This window comes from Oncorhynchus tshawytscha, linkage group LG02, assembly GCF_018296145.1.
Source record: "Oncorhynchus tshawytscha isolate Ot180627B linkage group LG02, Otsh_v2.0, whole genome shotgun sequence".
Classification (NCBI taxonomy): domain Eukaryota; kingdom Metazoa; phylum Chordata; class Actinopteri; order Salmoniformes; family Salmonidae; genus Oncorhynchus; species Oncorhynchus tshawytscha.
Genome location: NC_056430.1, coordinates 71,144,094 through 71,164,259, shown reverse-complemented (window position 1 = coordinate 71,164,259; position 20,166 = coordinate 71,144,094). Strand labels below are relative to the sequence as shown.

Genomic DNA, 20,166 nt, shown 5'->3' with positions numbered 1-20,166 from the left:
CTAAATTACTTGGCGTTACCTTAGATTGTAAACGGTCATGGTCAAAACATCTAGATTCCATAGTTGTAAAAGATGGGGAGAGGTCTGGTGTCAAAAAATCAGAGCATCTCTTTATTACAGACACACTCCAAAAAGCAAGTCCTCAGGCTCTAGTTTAGTATTATCTTGATTATTGTCCAGTCTTGTGGTCGAGTACTGCAAGGAAAGACCTAGTTAAGCTGCAGCTGGTCCAGAAGAGAGTGGCACGACTTGCTCTTCAATGTAATCAGAGGGCTGATATAAATATGTCAGTCTCTCTTGGTAAAGAGTTAAGAGTTTAGGAGAGACTGACTGTATCACTTCTTTTTATAAGAAACAATAATGTGTTGAAAATCCCAAATTGTTTGAATAGTCAACTTACACAGCTCTGACATACACACTTACCCCACCAGACATGCCACCAGGGGTCTTTTCACATCCCAAAATCCAGGACAAATTCAAGAAAGTATACAGTATTGTCATGACGTTGACGTTGGCCTGGGGGGTAGGTTTACGACAGTCATAAATACCTCTTTCCCCCTTTTTCCTCTCTCTACCCTACTGATGTTACATTTGCAAAACCCTTGGTTAACATAGAGATTCTGGGAACATCAGAAGGTGGGGGGAAATGAACTATATTCTGGTAATCCGACCAATGGAACATATGCGGTGGTACTTAATGAATATCATGTCAGTTTGGCTGTCATCTGAGACATTCTCATCAATGATAAGATGACATAAACTCTACAGTGGAAAGTCTACAGATCAGAGTTATTGGATTCACATGGAATTGTTGTTCAATTTAAATGTTTGAATATGAAATTATTCGTGATGGGATGAAATGTGATTTTAGCTTCTAAAATGTGAGATTTGGGTTTTCATAAGATGGGGCTCTGCTCAATCAGTGGCCCGCCCCTGTGAAGGGTCATGGGCTATAAAACTTTTCAAACACACCCTCCTCTCCCTTCCTATATAAGCCCTTGACGACAATGTAACCTCCTGTTCCGAAGATGTGAGGACGACGGCCTATGTCAGAGTGGTTCAGATAATAACTACAGAACGAAGCCAACATCAGCGTGAGCTTTGGTTGCGAATGGTATGAACTTCAAACTCTTATTCACTACAGAAGTGATACCTCCTAGCTGTTGAGTTAGCAACAGCAGATGCAAACGAGGGTTAGGAAGGAACAGACAGAGTATCCCGTCTATCACACAACGACGTTACTACAACGTATCCAATTGACCACCAGAGACATTCTTCAAAGGACTCGGTTGGGCCACACGGCCTTCCATCTACCACCAACCTCCCAAAGCGCAGCTCAGAGTAAATATTTATTGCATTTTCCTTTTCCAAATGGGTGGTAATTTAGAATGCATAAGATACTGTATTTACGATAACACAGCTTCTTCCCTTTGTTCCTCAGTCTTCCCGCTCTTTCACTCAAACCCAGCCCCTTTTCTTTTGTGTAACAAGTCAACATGTCATATCTGTCCCTTCTGCTAGGGACGTTTTTCTTTATGACGTAATGTGTAATCAAGTTATGATTTAAATATGTGTATGTGTAATTCTGTGTGATTAGTTAGGCATTTAGTAAATAAATAAATAAACCCAATTTTGTATTGCTGATTCAACTTGTAGCCAGGGTTCGTGTAGATAACTAAGAATTTACAACTTTCAGATGAGACTGAATTAAGATGACGATTAATATTGACTGCTATTGATGTAAAATATTACTAGGTCTTTAAGAGTTTATTCGGGAGATAACAGCTCTATAAATATTATTTTGTGGTGCCCGACTCTCTAGTTAATTACATTTACATGATTAGCTCAATCAGGTAATATTAATTACGGAGAAAGTATTTGATAGAATAGCATGTCATATCACTTAATCCGGCATAGCCAAACAACATTATTATATATTGCCTTTACTGCATGGAACTCCGTTCCATCTCATATTGCTATAGTGAACAGCAAACCTGGTTTCAAAAAACAGATAAAGGAACACCTCACGGCACAACGCCTCTCCCCTATTTGACCTAGATAGTTTGTGTGTATGTATTGATATGTTGGCTACGTGTGCCTTTTGTTTTATGAAGTTCTGTCCTTGAGCTGTTGTCTATTAATGTTCTGTATTATGTCATGTTTCGTGTGGACACCAGGAAGAGTAACTTCTGCTTTTGCATCAGTTAATGGGGATCCTAATAAAATACCAAGGGGGATGAAGGTGGTGAGAGAGAAGAGGAGGATTTGCAAGCAAGATAAGCAAGGAATGATACTTCCACACTGAATGTTGGATGTCAGATGCAATCTCTCATGGTAGAACCTCACAACTTCACAGCCACACCTTTCTCGATTTCTCTACCCATTTCTCTGTCTCCTCCTCTTCTCTCTCACCGCCTTCATCCCCCCCTCTCTCTCAGGTGTGGGTGGGCAGAGGAAGCCCTCATGTGGCATGGCAAGGCGACAGGAAGAGGAAGCCCTCACGTGGCATGGCAAGGCGACAGGAAGAGGAAGCCCTCACGTGGCATGGCAAGGCGACAGGAAGAGGAAGCCCTCACGTGGCATGGCAAGGCGACAGGAAGAGGAAGCCCTCACGTGGCATGGCAAGGCGACAGGAAGAGGAAGCCCTCACGTGGCATGGCAAGGCGACAGGAAGCTAGGTGCGGCTGTGGCATACTGTTATTATCACAGGTTGATATGTTGTGACTGGCAGCTGCAGATAGAGAAGAGCAGGGGGCTGATCTGGGAGGAAGAGACCCACCACTGAGAAGGAGAGACGGGGGGAGGGAAGGAGGGATGAAGAGACCCACCACTGAAAAGGAGGGATGGAGTGAGGGAAGGAGGGAAGAAGTGACCCACCAGTGAAAAGGGGGGATTGAGGAAAGGAAGGTGGGAGGAAAAGACCTCTGTCTCTTCTAGATGTGGGAGAGTGGCCAGCCTAAAGCTCCCATGACAATGACATCATTTGCTCCTGTGTATTCTATGCCTAACCAAGGAAAATAGCCCCTATTGATATTTGTCAACTAATGAATTCGGTTTGATTTTCGCCACTGGATTGCAACAAGATAATGTCACTTGTATTGGATGAGATAGCACTTACCAGTGGAATAATGAATTGGCATTGTCTAATGATGGAAAATGCCCTTCTGGCCGATTGTCAGTCTGCCAGAACAGATCTGGCCGTTAGATAGCTTCACATCAACCTCAGAAACAAAGCACACAGTGAGTGGACAAAGTGATTAGCCAAGCTGATGATCTGCAATATATATTGCCTTTAATTTCCGTAAAAATTCAAAGCTATCTCTCTCAAAAATCGAATAAATAGAACGGAAGCTTCCCTCCATTGGAAGCAGTGATGAGCAAAGCTGAAGCTTTAAGCCATCCTCTTCCCGCCCACCATCTGTTGATTAAACACTAAAACACCACTGTGCTTCGCTTTGTTGCACTGTGTCTAACCTCCCTTCCCATTCCCTTACAATGTCATTATCTAGCATTCGATTGAACTCAACAACACAACAACACGACTAGCTAGCTAACAGCTGTGCTTTGTAGCTTTTCACTCCCTTTTAAAGCTAATGCTAACTGATGCGGGCATACACTTGCTTAGCGATAATGCTAACTCTCTCTCTCCTAATACTGGCAGATTTAACTCAATGAACAAATACACTTTTAACGTGATATCTATATGTTCAGCTTATAGACTAGTGCATTACATGGATATAGATTTAACTTAATGAACAAATTGACTTTGACTAGCTTGTGACATCGATAGACCATACCGATATGGCTAGCAATAATTAGCCATTTCCGTACATTTTGTGTAGTATAGCTGCAAAGCTAGTCCAGCTGTCATGTGGTGAGGACTTTCTCCCAAATACTGCAACCAAATTCCATTGGGCTCCAGGATTCAACTTGGGCTCTATGGTACCATTTTGCCTCTTACTCCCACAGTGACAAATTAGGTACAGGGCCACAGACTCAAATAGCCCTAAGGGAAATAAACCTCAATTTCGGATCATTTCACTGTGGTACTTTAGCTGCGGGGCCCTGAAATGAAAGCCATGATGTATCCTAGGGGGATATTCAGGACAGCTCTGTATCCTACAGTTCGTGACATGTCATCGCAAGTCCATTTTCTGTGTGCCTTTTATTAGCCCCTAAAAGTATCCTGGAAACAATTGTGCACTTCCCACTGCCACAGAAACAACGTATCCCCATGTACCAAAAGCGAAATGCAGCGGCTGCCATGAAATATCTATTGTATGCTGAGTATATTACATGTTGGAGAAGAATGAGGCGACTGGGAAAAAAAACTGCAGTGCATTTCGGTAATGATTTCAGGGAATGTGACTTTCACACGGAGTAATAATGTGTTCCATGGGGCCCACAGTACCTTTCTGGTGACTCAGTCAAAAAGCACTAAGGTATAGGAATAACCATCTCCATCAATACACCTACGACAGTTCATTATTCTACATTACACCTAACGCCAGCTGCTTTGGCAGGGGCAACGGCATCCAGGAGTTGCAATTCACTGATGAGATCATTTTGAAGTTTTTAAAATGCCAGGGGACGATGGGTCAGATATTCATATTCTCAGGTGTATACACACACACACACACACACACACACACACACACACACACACACACACACACACACACACACACACACACACACACACACACACACACACACACACACACACACACACACACACACACACACACACACACACACACACACACACACACACACGCACACAGCTCTAACCATCACGACCTGGGCCTGTTTAATCGATGCAGAGCCAAATGGGTCCTGGAAAAGCCATTTAGTGGTGTGTTGTTGACACGGCAACTCTCAGACATTCAGATGGCTGGTTTGATGATAAAGCTTCCTGTCTGAAAAGAGAGGGAGGAGGGAGGGATGGATGGAGCATCAGGAACAAGGACGCAGAGAGAGAGATGGGACACATGAGAGAAGGAATCTGGGGCAGGGGAGAGGCTGTGTGTTGTGGCGGGGAGGGGTGTATGTGTGAGATCAAAGGAGGTATCAAAGGAGCATAGGGGGAATAAAGGGTGTGTGTGTGTGTGTGTGTCCAGATCTCAACCCAATTGAACAATTATGGGGGAATCTGGAGCTGTGCCTGAGACAGTATTTTTCACCACCTCAACAAAACACCAAATGATGGAACTTCTCATGGAAGAATGGTGTCTCATCCCTACAACAGAGTTTCAGACACTTGTAGAATCTATGCCAGGGCACATTGAAGCTGTTCTGGCTCGTGGTGGCTCAACGCCCTATTAAGACACTTCATGTAGATTAGGACATCTGAATGAGCTGTGTCTGTCTGTCTGTCTGTCTGTCTGTCTGTCTGTCTGTCTGTCTGTCTGTCTGTCTGTCTGTCTGTCTGTCTGTCTGTCTGTCTGTCTGTCTGTCTGTCTGTCTACAGTCACAGAGTGTGTGTCATATCCACTAACCAGACATCTAAAAAGCTCCAATGTCAAATGTGCCAAAGAACTGGGAAATGTCACTGTGTTGGACCCAAATCAAAATCTATCTCTATCGTCTGTTTTCACCAGGGAGGTAGTGACCTCTGTGGTTCTCAGGAGAGATACAGTATATTTGATGTGAATAGAGAAAGACGCAGGTTGTGTTTATGTGCGTATGCAGGGGATGGAGGTATAGTACACTAGCTGCATTTTACAAAGAGAGAGAGAGAGAGAGACGGTGTGCTGTCAGAATCAGTGCCACATTACAATGATGTGTCCTTGTGTTAATGTCATGTATTGTAGATATCTCACATCCTGTCAAAAGGAGTACAAGAGGAAATGGACTGAACTCCACAGGGCCTTGTTTGTTTTCACACCTTAACCCATTGGTACCTCTCTCCTCTTTCCCCCATATCTCTCTCATTCTCTCCCATCCTCTCACCTTCCTTACTATTTGACTGTCCTCACCTTCTCTGTGTTTCATACTGCTGTGTGGCCATCAGATTTGCGTGTGCATTTGTTCACATCCACACAGGGGGAATATGGTGGAAAACTAAGACAGAATTTAGACAGATTGACAGTTACTTAGCTGAGCCTGTGAAGGCTGGCTGATGTTACAGGAGAGAGGCCTGAGTGATTGAGACCCAATGAGAGAGGTAGAGGGAGACAGAATGAGAGGTGGAGGGAGACAGAATGAAAGACAGAAAGAAAGCTAGCTAGCTAGCCATGTTGTTGTGCTGTCTGGATCAGTCAAATGCTAGATAAGGACATTGTAGGGGGAAGGGAAGGGAGATATGTGTTATGACATTTGCCTCACATGGGCCCCTCCCTCACTCTCTCTCTCTCTCTCTCTCCCATCTGTCTCTCTCTCCCTCTCTCCCTCTATCCCTCCTTTTCTCTTTATTGTCCCTTACCTCTCTCTCTCTCTCTCTCTTTTTTCTCTCTCTCTTCCTCTCTATCAACATCGAGAGATAAGCCCAAACAAATCTGCCCAAAGCCTTTGCCTGCCTGCCTGTCTGTCTCATTGGAATGATACCTGTTCCTCCTCATTCCATCAGATGCTAATGACATGTTGAAGCACACCACACAGATGAACAGATTATGCTGTGTGTGTGTGTGTGTGATAGCAGGAGGAGAGAACCAGGCCAGGCCTCCATCCCTTCAGTCTGTGTGGGATCTGTCAGCATGTAAGACCCAGTGATGAAGTGACCCGACTGGGGCAGAAATATAAACCTGGGGTGAAGGGAGAGATGGAGATGGGACGAGGCAGGGCTGCACCACGACACCAGTAAATATTGGAGGCTGGGCTGTTTACTGACCTGTCAAAGGCTTGGTATTGATTTCCTCCTGGCTGGGCAGCGGTAAACAAGGGAGGAAGACTATCATACAGCAGAATAACATGTGAAGGGCTGTGTTATAGATCAGTTCACACAATATAGAGGGTACAGAAGATCTCTTATGTAGCGACGCAGCTTTAATTGGTTGAATTGGTTGTTGTTGATGTGTCATACCGTCAGATCAATGGTGGCAGTGGTTACTGCTGAACACGTATTGCCGTAGATTTAATTTCATGAGAGATATCGATTTAATTGGAACGCAAGCAATCGAAATCTGTTGTTATATCATGACAAAGCTAGCTGACCATTATGGGGATTAAAAAACGCTGGACATTAAACTGCCTGTGTGGCGAACCCACAGATCACCTACCCTTCCAGGTGGGAAACCTCTTCATCATGTTCTCCTAAGAGGCTAGACCCCAGTTGGCTCAAAAAGCAAAACAAGCCTCTTAAAATGTCCCCACCATTAACAGGCCGTATCAGGGAGCGAGAGGTATCGTCCCACCTGCACACTAGTAAACAATTATAATTTGCACTCCTTCCTCTACACATAAAATACTGTTTTGTCCCGGGGGCATCACATTCATCAAGGCACAGTTTACACCTCTACACCCCTACCATACAGAGTCCCAGACGTGGTGTTACGGAGTGGGGAATTTATTAGTGTCGTTTTCTGCGTGTATACAGATGTCTTGTTGTCAGGTGGCGTTTAGGGGAAATGGCTAGTCGTGTGTCGTCAGTTGTGGTTAGTGGAGATGGGAATCGAACAAACGGCTTACAGGTCAAGGGAAGTATTGAAGTCATTGATTGCGTCCCAAATGCAATCCTATTCCCATAGGGCTCTGTTCAAAAGTAGTGCACTATGTAGGGTATATGGTGCCATTTGGGACACAGATTAATTTACTAGCCTCACGGCTACACACAATGGTAGGGAAGGGTACCAGAGTGTTGTTCATTAGGCAGGAAATGTAAGAAAACAGATTGAAACAGGGAGAGACTACCTGACCTTGTCCAATAAGAAAAGCTTGTTTTCGATGTCCGCCGTGAAACGCTAGGCTACGGTGTGCCTGAACGAGTACGGCTCACTGCAATAGGTTCTGGCCCAGAAAGTTAAAAACATAGGAAGTAGAGGGTATTATGTAAGCGCTCTCTTCTGAGACGAATAGTAACAGACAGCTGGCCTTATAAGGAACACAGACATCTCTCAATACCGGTTCTGCAGGTTTGCAAATTCACAACTCAAAGTGATCGGTCTGTTTTGATTTACCCATATGCACAATTCAGTGTGTTTGACAAAAAAACAGAATTTCATGACAGAAGTCCCTGCGTGGTGTTTTTAGTATGGCTGATCTCCCAGCAGAGCAGAGCTTGTGTTGCAATATGTCATATTCAGTAGAACTCACATGACACACACCCTCGTAGCTGAAGGATGTTTGTATTGTTGTGGATGGATGCCGGTCTAAGTCCCCTACCACAGTAACACTACTAATATTTCTTTGAATAGACGTACTTGTGGGGTTTTCAGAGAAATAAGTACGCTCTTGTTGAGTGTGAGGAGGACACACACCCACACTTCCCCTCGCCCCCCTCCGAACACATCAGTCTGCCAAGCCCAATCAAAGGAACCACCAAGGAGCAAGGGAGGGGGGGGGCAAATCAATCTCAATATTGATTTGAGGAGGCTTGAGGAAAGACGGAGGGGAAGTGTGTGTGTGTGTTCCTGTGTGTGCATGTGTGTCTAACTGCGTGTGGTTGTGTGAGTGTGTGTGTGTAAATGCTTTGCTGTGTGTGTATCCTCTCATACACTGCATCTCTAACCTGCATGCTGAAGAGGCTGTAGTCTCCACACCCCCGGCAGTGTCTAAATCGAGGATAACATCCCCATCATCCATCCTTCCCAACATCTGAACACGGCCCCCTAAGGCACTGGGACGTGGTAGTGCTGTCCAGAACCATCACTGCACCCCAATGACACACACACACACACACACCCCAATGACAGGAAATGGATGACAGCCAGCAAAGGAAGTGACATCGAACATCTGACTAATGTAACTGGACACTGGTTCTCGATTGGCAATTAATACATTGATTTAATTAATTTGGTATTTTGGCTGTGACCTTACTCCCAATAAAACCAGAGAAAATTCAGTGTCAGTATTTGTCATGTCTCTTCCAAAGCAGTCATGAAATGAAAGCCAGTTGAGCTTTGTCATACTGATTTGAGAGAATATCTGAACATTTGTCAGATGCATGTAAAAGGTTTTAACACAATAAAAGCCCACATCCTCGAACTAACCTTAATGACCTGCATTAAGAAGTGGATTAACAATGTATTGTCCAGCTAAAATACTACATATACTGTATAACTCTTATATAGCTAAACAATGGCTAATTCACTTGAAATCAATATCAACTATTTAAATCACTGTAAAATGCCTTATTTATAGTCAATCTGTCTTTCCTCCTACATGAAGAGGAGACATTTCCCCCGCTGTCTGACATAGCATCAGCAAACCGAGGGATAGAGGGTGTGATAGGTAGAGAGAGAGAGAGTTAGTTCTCTCTATGACTTTGCACTTTTTTCCTCGTTAGGGGAGCATTCTGTCTGAGGAACACACACACACACCCAAAAACACACACACACACACCGCCTCTGAGACAGCCCCTCGGCCCAACGTGCGTGTGATCGGAATCACTAATGAGGTTACCGCAGCGATAATTGACGGCCATTTAAAATGTAGGGAGTCATTATATTGGGGCTTGGATGGTTTTAATGAGAATTATGGATGCAAAACCAATGCATTTTATATGAATCAAAGAAAACAAACCAAAACAGGGAGATGGAAGGACGGAGGGAAAGGAGGGAGGAAACAAAGCTAATGGCTTTGGACTAAACAGGAGGAGGAGAGGACAGATGAGACACAATGTTCCACTTTTTGGTTGTTGAAATGTGTCTTTTCTAGATACTTCCAATAGCAGTTTTAATCAGCACTTGCTTTCATGTGAATGTTTGATGTTATTTATTTGTTGAAATCTTACTTCTTACCGCCGCCGCAGGAACTGAATATGTTGTCAACTGTTTTCTAACATGTGTACACCCTCTTGCCAAACATCAGCTACTGTACAGTGTGTGTGTGTGTGTGTGTGTGTGTGTGTGTGTGTGTGTGTGTGTGTGGACTAAATGCATCGTTGGCTCTTTTCACAGACAAATTGATATTGATATTTTGTGTCCACAGCAGTGCAAGATGGGATTATTTTCATATTTCAGGTTTTCCAGACAGATGGGCTTTCACTCTCACATGCAATTTAGATCAATGACACCAGAGGATGCAGATAATCCACTAATACATGACAATACATACAGTTATCTATTGGGCTTTTCTGCAGGTAGGCAAGCCTCACAAAGATTTCTGTGTGTTTGTGTGTGTCCATATGCACGTGAGTGTGTGTGTGTATAAGTATCTGCAAATGGGAACACAATATCCCGAGGACAGTCTTGAGGCACAGTGAGCATGTCAGCCCATCCAGCACATAAGGGCTGTACTGAGAGAGAGAGGCTGCTGGTCCAATCAGTGCCCTGTCTGCAGAATGCTGCTGCAATAGCATCACAGCGGGGGACTGACTGTGACATCAGAGGGACAACATGGAACACCCCTGCTGATTCCCACCCTGCAGGCCAGGTGTGTTTAGACACACAGATAGTGACACACACACGTAGACACACGCACACATGTACTCAGGCATGTATATATTCACACCCTGAGACTCCAACTGACATCTCACATCTCCACACAGAAACACACTAAATCTCTGACACCAGCAATCACACAAAAACCTCCATGTACTAAAATCTCCCTCATGTCACATCAACCCACACAGTAAACATTCCCTCACTCACAGCACAGAATTTCAACTCTGCTAACCTGTGGTCCTTCTCCGACCCACTGTCCAGCTCTTATTACCTCTGGTACTTCTCCAACCCACTGTCCAGCTCTTATAACCTCTGGTACTTCTCCAACCCACTGTCCAGCTCTTATAACCTCTGGTCCTTCTCCAACCCACTGTCAGCTCTTATAACCTCTGGTCCTTCTCCAACCCACTGTCCAGCTCTTATAACCTCTGGTCCTTCTCCAACCCACTGTCCAGCTCTTATAACCTCTGGTCCTTCTCCAACCCACTGTCCAGCTCTTATAACCTCTGGTCCTTCTCCAACCCACTGTCCAGCTCTTATAACCTCTGGTCCTTCTCCAACCCACTGTCCAGCTCTTATAACCTGTGGTCCTTCTCCAACCCACTGTCCAGCTCTTATAACCTGTGGTCCTTCTCCAACCCACTGTCCAGCTCTTATAACCTCTGGTCCTTCTCCAACCCACTGTCCAGCTCTTATAACCTGTGGTCCTTCTCCAACCCACTGTCCAGCTCTTATAACCTCTGGTCCTTCTCCAACCCACTGTCCAGCTCTTATAACCTCTGGTCCTTCTCCAACCCACTGTCCAGCTCTTATAACCTCTGGTCCTTCTCCAACCCACTGTCCAGCTCTTATAACCTCTGGTTCTTCTCCAACCCACTGTCCAGCTCTTATAACCTCTGGTCCTTCTCCAACCCACTGTCCAGCTCTTATAACCTCTGGTCCTTCTCCAACCCACTGTCCAGCTCTTATAACCTCTGGTCCTTCTCCAACCCACTGTCCAGCTCTTATAACCTCTGGTCCTTCTCCAACCCACTGTCCAGCTTTATAACCCCTGGTCCTTCTCCAACCCACTGTCCAGCTCTTATAACCTCTGGTCCTTCTCCAACCCACTGTCCAGCTGTTATAACCTCTGGTACTTCTCCAACCCACTGTCCAGCTCTTATAACCTCTGGTCCTTCTCAACCCACTGTCCAGCTCTTATAACCTCTGGTCCTTCTCCAACCCACTGTCCAGCTCTTATAACCTCTGGTCCTTCTCCAACCCACTGTCCAGCTCTTATAACCTCTGGTTCTTCTCCAACCCACTGTCCAGCTCTTATAACCTCTGGTCCTTCTCCAACCCACTGTCCAGCTCTTATAACCTCTGGTCCTTCTCCAACCCACTGTCCAGCTCTTATAACCTCTGGTCCTTCTCCAACCCACTGTCCAGCTCTTATAACCCCTGGTCCTTCTCCAACCCACTGTCCAGCTCTTATAACCTCTGGTCCTTCTCCAACCCACTGTCCAGCTGTTATAACCTCTGGTACTTCTCCAACCCACTGTCCAGCTCTTATAACCTCTGGTTCTTCTCCAACCCACTGTCCAGCTCTTATAACCTCTGGTCCTTCTCCAACCCACTGTCCAGCTGTTATAACCTCTGGTTCTTCTCCAACCCACTGTCCAGCTCTTATAACCTTTGGTCCTTCTCCAACCCACTGTCCAGCTCTTATAACCTCTGGTCCTTCTCCAACCCACTGTCCAGCTCTTATAACCTCTGGTCCTTCTCCAACCCACTGTCCAGCTCTTATAATCCACTGTCCAGTGACTAACAACATCAATCTAGTCAGTTATACCATCGGGTCATGTGAAAGCTCCAGCGCCTCAGTATAGGCCAGTAATTAGAAACAGTGTGTCAGCCTAATACACGCACGCACACACACACACACACACACACACACACACACACACACACACACACACACACACACACACACACACACACACACACACACACACACACACACACACACACACACACACACACACACACACACACACACACACACACACACACACACACACTCCTATTTTCCCACGCTAACACCAACCCATATGCTCCTGTGATCTGCCCGGTTCCATTAAGATGGATTACTCCCCTTTACATAATCATCTTAAAGTGATTAATACGGTGTGGGAGACTTGTGGAAGGTGACTTTTGTTCATCTCAGAGGCATTCTGTCTAAAAGCCATATGAGGGTAGAGTATTGTCCATCTCTCCAGTGGCTCCTGGGGACAACAGGCCCCATTAGGACTTAGCAGTTCTCTCTTTCTAAGACGTTACCTCATTGTGGGCTTCCTTATTAGGGGTGTGAAGAGCACTTTAAGACCACACTATGGCAGGATAGGAGTCGGTGTTAAGGAGGATTGGAATCAACACTGTAACAGACACGCATGTGGAATTGGAGTTGAACAGAGTGTGACTTGCCTCCTATATTCTAGTTGAACTCTTGCTAATGTTAATTTTGTGTGTGCACACACACACACACACACACACACACACACACACACACACACACACAGTAGCGGTCTGCAGAGATCCTGTACCAGTTAACAATAGCGGTCCGGGATAGTACTGTAGCTACTGCAGAGGCCATTTGACACCTCCTTTATGAAGAGACGCAGTGCGCAGGGCTGGCTGCATAATGAAACACAACCCTAGCTGGAACAGTACAGGGACTGTACAGTGTTCATCATTTGGGCCTTAGTCTGCTGAAAAGCTCTGTACCCTAGTTACAACACACAGCCTTAGTTCTGGTTAAAAATGCAAGGATTACAATATGTGTTGTTCCCCAGATAAAACAGCTCTGTTATAACCTCCTTTATGACTTAAGACATGTTACATCCTGTATCATTAGAAACATCACACTACATTTTCACTAAAAATACAAACCAAATGTTAAAAAAGTGGTTTGTGTAAGTTATGGTCGTCCATAAAGCCAGAATCTTCAGTAGGCAGATACAGCCAGTGAAGGGTGAGTCGAGTGCTGAATTCAAAAACCAGGCAGCCATTTGACAGAGAGAGAGAGAGAGAGAGAGAGAGAGAGGGGGGTGACGTAAACTCTAATAGCTAAATAACTGCCCCATTTGACCTTATATGGCCTGGAGACATCCTGCTCTGATCATGTGATTTCCTGTATGATTGAAAACAAAAGGAAGACAGATAACTTCTATGTACATTCCTTTTACCAGTAACAACTTTATTTGGTGTAGAATAATCTGTCTGGTGAATCACTTTTACCTTTTCCTCCCATTAGAGATCAACGCCGACCTGTCATTAAGTGAACTAACTAATATATAACCATATAACTTGGATGTTTTTTGGTAAGTATTTTATCCAACTTAACCTTTTAAAATTGCAGCTGTTTTATACTCTGTTTTGATATACTGTATGTAAAACGTAGTTTATTTCCTTCCATATATATATATACATATATTACCTAGTCAGACTAATTTTCCCCTTTCTTACTCGTCCAATTCTGCAGCATTGTGCATTGACACACTTATTTGTGGTCAGGGAGGGAATTCCTTAAAATTGGGGAGGATATGTCCATGTGGGGAGGAGATTACTTCACTACTTCTGCACGAAGAATGGCTCTGTCAGGGCCACGGAATGGCAGAACTTACATCATGTACCATGGCACCTCTTGGTGGGCTGCACAGAAAATCATGGCCAAAGGTTTTTGTCAATCCAAGTGTGGCATGCTGGGGCAGGGTGTGTATCTAAGCCGGGACCTGGAGAAGGCTAGTAGATACCCCCTGGACCTCACTGAACACCAGAAGGTTGTCATCAAAGTTAAAGTCAATGTGGGCAAGGTGAAAAAAGTAGACCGCCAAGGCCACCCTTTGCAGAAGACGTGGCATGATGAGGGTTACGACTCAGCCTGGGTTCCTCCTAACAGTGGCATGGTGAAGAGTGGTTTAGAAGAGAACTGTGTCTGGGACCCAAACCGCATTACTGTTTTATACACTATCAAATCAAAAACAGAACCCACCTTGCAAAGTGAGGACACTGATGAGGAAGAGGATGAAGAGGACACTGAGGAGGAGGAAGAGGGGGTGGAAGGAGAGGAGGAGAATTATAATGAAGAGGGGGTTAATGAAAAGGAGCAGGGGGATTATGAGGAAGAGGGGGTTGATGAAGAGGAGGAGGAGGAAGAGGAGGAGGGGGATTATGAGAAAGAAGGGTTGGAGGGAGAGGAGGAGGATTATGAGGAAGAGGGGGTTGATGAAGAGGAAGAGGAGGAGGAGGATTATGAGAAAGAAGAGGAATTAGATGGGGACACTGAGGAGGAGGAGGAGGAGGAGGAGGAAGCAGATGGGGACACTGAGGAGGAGGAGGATGAGGAGGAAGCGGATGGGGACACTGAGGAGGAGGAGGAGAGAGAGGGAGAGAAGGAGGAGGAAGCGGATGGGGACACTGAGGAGGAGGAGGAGGAGGGAGAGGAAGAGGAGGAAGCAGATGGGGACACTGAGCAGGAAGAGGAGGGGGACACTGAGGAGGATTATGAAGAAGAGGAGATGGAGGGAGAGGAGGATTATGAGGAAGTGGAGGAGGACTCATGGTGAAGATAAGCAGGCTATTCTATGAACTCAGTGGTGTTTTTAATACATCTACTCTCTCTCTCTCAGGCTGAGGGACAGAAGTCACCATCATTGTAAAATGTCAGCTAATTTGTTATTTTGGGAAAGTAATTTCTGTAGATGTTTACTTACTTAATGTGATTCATTTGCATTTGTCCCACAGGTGTGAGACATGATAATGGTCATGATTAGGGACATGAGTTTTTCCCGACCACAATGGCCTGACCAGGAAAAACTCCAGGCTCGGATTATGATACACAGATTTAGGGGCCAAATGTTGTTCCTGGTCAGGCACATCCTACTTGATATACGTTGAAAGAAGACTGCAAGTGCTTCACATGTACTGTATAGCCAGAGGATAATAAACATGTTTTTGTACTTGCTGACCTTTGGCGGTAAAGCTATTACCATGTTGACATCAGACATCAATCTAACAACCATAGAAATATGGCTGAAAATACAGCTAAGCCTATCGACTAATTACGTATTCAGATATTATACAGTGTGTTACAATCTAGATAGACATACAACCACAACACAACACTAAACATTATTCAACCCTTCTCCATCCTTGCACAGTGGGGGAGCTGTATAACAGGCACGCACACAGACACACACACACAAACTGCAGCAACATGTCCAGCCCTAGTCTGTTAATCTGTGTGGTCATCCTCTGGGGACAGGGCTGACAGCGATTTCCTCAGTGTGCTGTGTGTGTGTGTGTGTGTGTGTGTGTGTGTGTGTGTATATATGTTACCCAATGTGTGTGTGTCTACTAGCTCACCCACCACCACCACACACAGGTGGCCGGTCACCACACGGCCAGGCCAAAGCCCCTTGTATACCTCCCCCTGCCTCCCTCCTCTCCCTCTGCCTGTCTGGCTAACAGTCTGTCTCCCCTCCACCCCCAACTCACCCATCTCCCCTGCCTGTCTTCCTCACCTGTTAAGACTGTCGCTATACAGGAACGACCAGGGAACATTGGGTCCTTGATGAAACTGCATGTTCTGACACTCGCATTGGCGGATATTGTGGCCTTACCAATACAGAGGGAATCACACACACACACACACACACACACACACACACACACACACACACACACACACACACACACACACACACACACACACACACACACACACACACACACACACACACACACACACACACAGTCTTGAAAGGAGGCTATTTGAAGTAATGGAGCATGTCAATGGAAGAAAATGTCGGATTAAATATTTATTTGAAGTACTGCAGATCACATTCAAAGCAGAGGTACAAAAGAAGTGGATTTGCTACAGCTGACCGATTTGTCATGATTGTATTTTATTTAGCTTTGTGTCATTACATGAAAATGTGTTTCCATGTTAAATCAACAAGAGCGGCTCAGTCAATTACTACAGTTATTTCATACTTGTTTGTGAAAGCATCCCGACTGTGAACGATAACAATCTGTCAATAATCTCTGGTGAACAGACCACGTAAACATACAGTGGGGCAAAAAAGAATTTAGTCAGCCACCAATTGTGCAAGTTCTCCCACTTAAAAAGATGAGAGAGGCCTGTAATTTTCGTCATAGGTAGACTTCAACTATGACAGACAAAATGAGAAAAAAAAATCCAGAAAATCACATTGTAGGATTTTTAATGAATTTATTTGCAAATTATGGTGGAAAATAAGTATTTGGTCAATAACAAAAGTTTCTCAATAATTTGTTATATACCCTTTGTTGGCAATGACAGAGGTCAAACGTTTTCTGTAAGTCTTCACAAGGTTTTCACACACTGTTGCTGGTATTTTGGCCCATTCCTACATGCAGATCTCCTCTAGAGCAGTGATGTTTTGGGGCTGTTGCTGGGCAACACGGACTTTCAACTCCCTCCAAAGATGTTCTATGGGGTTGAGATCTGGAGACTGGCTAGGCCACTCCAGGACCTTGAAATGCTTCTTACGAAGCCACTCCTTCGTTGCCCGGTCGGTATGTTTGGGATCATTGTCATGCTGAAAGACCCAGCCATGTTTCATCTTCAATGCCCTTGCTGATGGAAGGAGGTTTTCACTCAAAATCTCACGATACATGGTCCCATTCATTCTTTCCTTTACACGGATCAGTCGTCCTGGTCCCTTTGCAGAAGAACAGCCCCAAAGCATGATGTTTCCACCCCCATGCTTCACAGTAGGTATGGTGTTCTTTGGATGCAACTCAGCATTCTTTGTACTCCAAACACGACGAGTTGAGTTTTTACCAAAAAGTTATATTTTGATTTCATCTGACCATATGACATTCTCCCAATCTTCTTCTGGATCATCCAAATGCTCTCTAGCAAACTTCAGACGGGCCTGGACATGTACTGACTTAAGCAGGGGGACACGTCTAGCACTGCAGGATTTGAGTCCCTGGCGGCGTAGTGTGTTACTGATGGTAGGCTTTGTTACTGTGGTTCTGGGATTTTTGCTCACCGTTCTTGTGATCCTTTTGACCCCACGGGGTGAGATCTTGCGTGGAGCCCCAGATTGAGGGAGATTATCAGTGGTCTTCTATGTCTTCCATGTCCTAATAATTGCTCCCACAGTTGATTTCTTCAAACCAAGCTGCTTACCTATTGCAGATTCAGTCTTCCCAGCCTGGTGCAGGTCTACAATTTTGTTTCTGGTGTCCTTTGACAGCTCTTTGGTCTTGGCCATAGTGGAGTTTGGAGTGTGACTGTGAGGTTGTGGACAGGTGTCTTTTATACTGATAACAAGTTCAAACAGGTGCCATTAATAAAGGTAACGAGTGGAGGACAGAGGAGCCTCTTAAAGAAGAAGTTACAGGTCTGTGAGAGCCAGAAATCTTGTTTGTTTGTAGGTGACCAAATACTTATTTTCCATCATAATTTGTAAATAAATTCATTAAAAATCCTACAATGTGATTTTCTGGATTTCTTTTCTATTTTTTTTCTGTCATAGTTGAAGTGTACCTATGATGAAATTACAGGCCTCTCTCATCTTTTTAAGTGGGAGAACTTGCGCAATTGGTGGCTGACTAAATACTTTTTTGCCCCACTGTACATGGTACCATAGATCTGTCTTTATACTATGGCCACTGACGAGCAGCAGTAGTTACGTGTTTTTCATCACTGGTTATTTGGACAAATCACGATTTCGCAGGTGTTATGCACCTTTCGATTTTCGGAAGGGTTGGGGACATTCGGCCCATAGACTTGCCTGTAACTTTCAAAGAGAGAGGGTGGAGCTTCTTGTTCTGGATCTGCTCCTCATTTTAGCATCTCTCGATCTCTTATCTTAACATGTCTGGACCCAGAACCTAATCGAGCAGCTGACCAATTACGCAAGACTTTAGTTTTGGGTGAACTGAGATTAATATTTCAATATCCTCATACAGTCATTTTGTTCAAAATGGGACTATTTTTAGCTACAGTCCCTGCATTGAAATGTACCTCTCTGTATTCACAAACCTATAAATGCAGGTATTGTAAACAGTAAAATGCCCAATCGAAGCAGCAAGCAGCAGTTAAGGCAGAATTTACTCCCTCACAAGGCAATAACAACTGTCTCTGGGTGGTTAAACAAATCAACCAATGAGAAATCAATACCTGACTGGCTTGCAGTCAGGCGAAGCTGAGAGAGCTGCGTTCAAGGGCCGATAAGAGCTCTTCTTCTGAGGGTCAGACGTACACACTTTTACAACCTCTCCTTAATGCATTTCTAATTAGACAATGGTGTAGGAACGATGGGTTGGAGAGAGCTGCGTTCAAGAGAGGGCTGACTCTTCTAGCAAGGGTCAGACAATGTTACAAGACATACAACTTCTTGTTAATGCTTTTGTAATGAGGAAATAGTGTAGGAACTATTATGGTTGGTTGTGCACCTTTCAGAGACACCACATAGACATGTCTCTAGACACGTGAGCCTTTTCTTTTAATGTAATCTCAAGAATATTCAACAATAACATCCATGATAATGCCTTATTTGAAAAACATTATACTCAACTTAAATGTAATACACCTATTGATGTTTATGTATTGTCTGGCAAGGCTACAGAATGGCATGGTCTACAAAATGTGCCACGGCACCTCTGATAAAACTATATGTAAAATCCTGACCAAAGGTTTTTATCCATCCAAGTGTGGCATGTTGGTGGCATGCTAGTAGATACCCCATGCACCTTGCTGAACACAAGAAGGTTGTCAGAGTTGTCAGAGAAAAAAGTAGACCGCCAAGGCCACCCTTTGCAGAAGACGTGGCATGACGAGGGTTACGACTCAGCCTGGGTTCCTCCTAACTGTGGCATGGTGAAGAGTGGTTTAGAAGAGAACTGTGTCTGGGACCCAAACCGCATTGCTGTTTTAGACACTATCAAATCAAAAACAGAACCCACCTTACAAAGTGAGGAAACTGATGAGGAAGAAAAGGAGGATGAGGATCATGAGGAAACAGGTGTGGAAAGAGAGGAGGAGGAGAAGGAGGGGGAGGAAGAGAATGGCAATTTATTAATTAGATTAGCTCTCATCCTGGGTCCTTTCTTCCACGTCCTCTCTCGCTTCCTTTTGAAAAAGTTCAAAGGTAATTAAGGAGAGGTGGCGTGCAGAGGGAAAGTAGATGAAATTGTATGAAATGAGACTCTCCTGAATGGGTGTAACCAAAGAAGACCTTTGTAGCACTCAACATCTTTCAAGGGTATTTTTGTCCTACTGAATCTAAACTTTTGTCATCTGTAAAAACAAGATTTTCAGATTTTTCATCATAAATCCCAGTTGGGACGGGCCGTCACATATTAGCTTGATTATAATTGAAAGGTGTCAAAATATATATATTTTTTATTTTTGCCATATATGATCCATGTGAATAAAATGTTACTTATTTTAATTCAACTTCAATTCAAATTCTGTGTGGCCAATTCAGGAGGTGGCGGAACAAAATGAGGATTATGAGGAAGAGGGGGTGAAGGGAGAGAAGGAGGAAGGAGAGCAGGAGGAGGAGCAAAAGGAGGATTACGAGGAAGA

At 44.5% G+C, this 20,166-nt stretch overlaps 1 protein-coding gene across 1 annotated transcript; it reads left to right on the top strand.

Annotated features, from left to right (window-relative positions):
• Positions 1 to 13,724: 13,724 nt before the first annotated feature.
• Positions 13,725 to 19,938, top strand: LOC121840682 (cilia- and flagella-associated protein 251-like). Its single transcript, XM_042305453.1, has 3 exons — positions 13,725 to 13,900; positions 14,094 to 15,051; positions 19,257 to 19,938. Exons 1-3 carry the CDS (start codon positions 13,891 to 13,893, stop codon positions 19,732 to 19,734), a joined length of 1,446 nt encoding a protein of 481 aa, XP_042161387.1. The 5' UTR covers positions 13,725 to 13,890; the 3' UTR covers positions 19,735 to 19,938.
• The last annotated feature ends 228 nt before the right edge of the window (positions 19,939 to 20,166 follow it).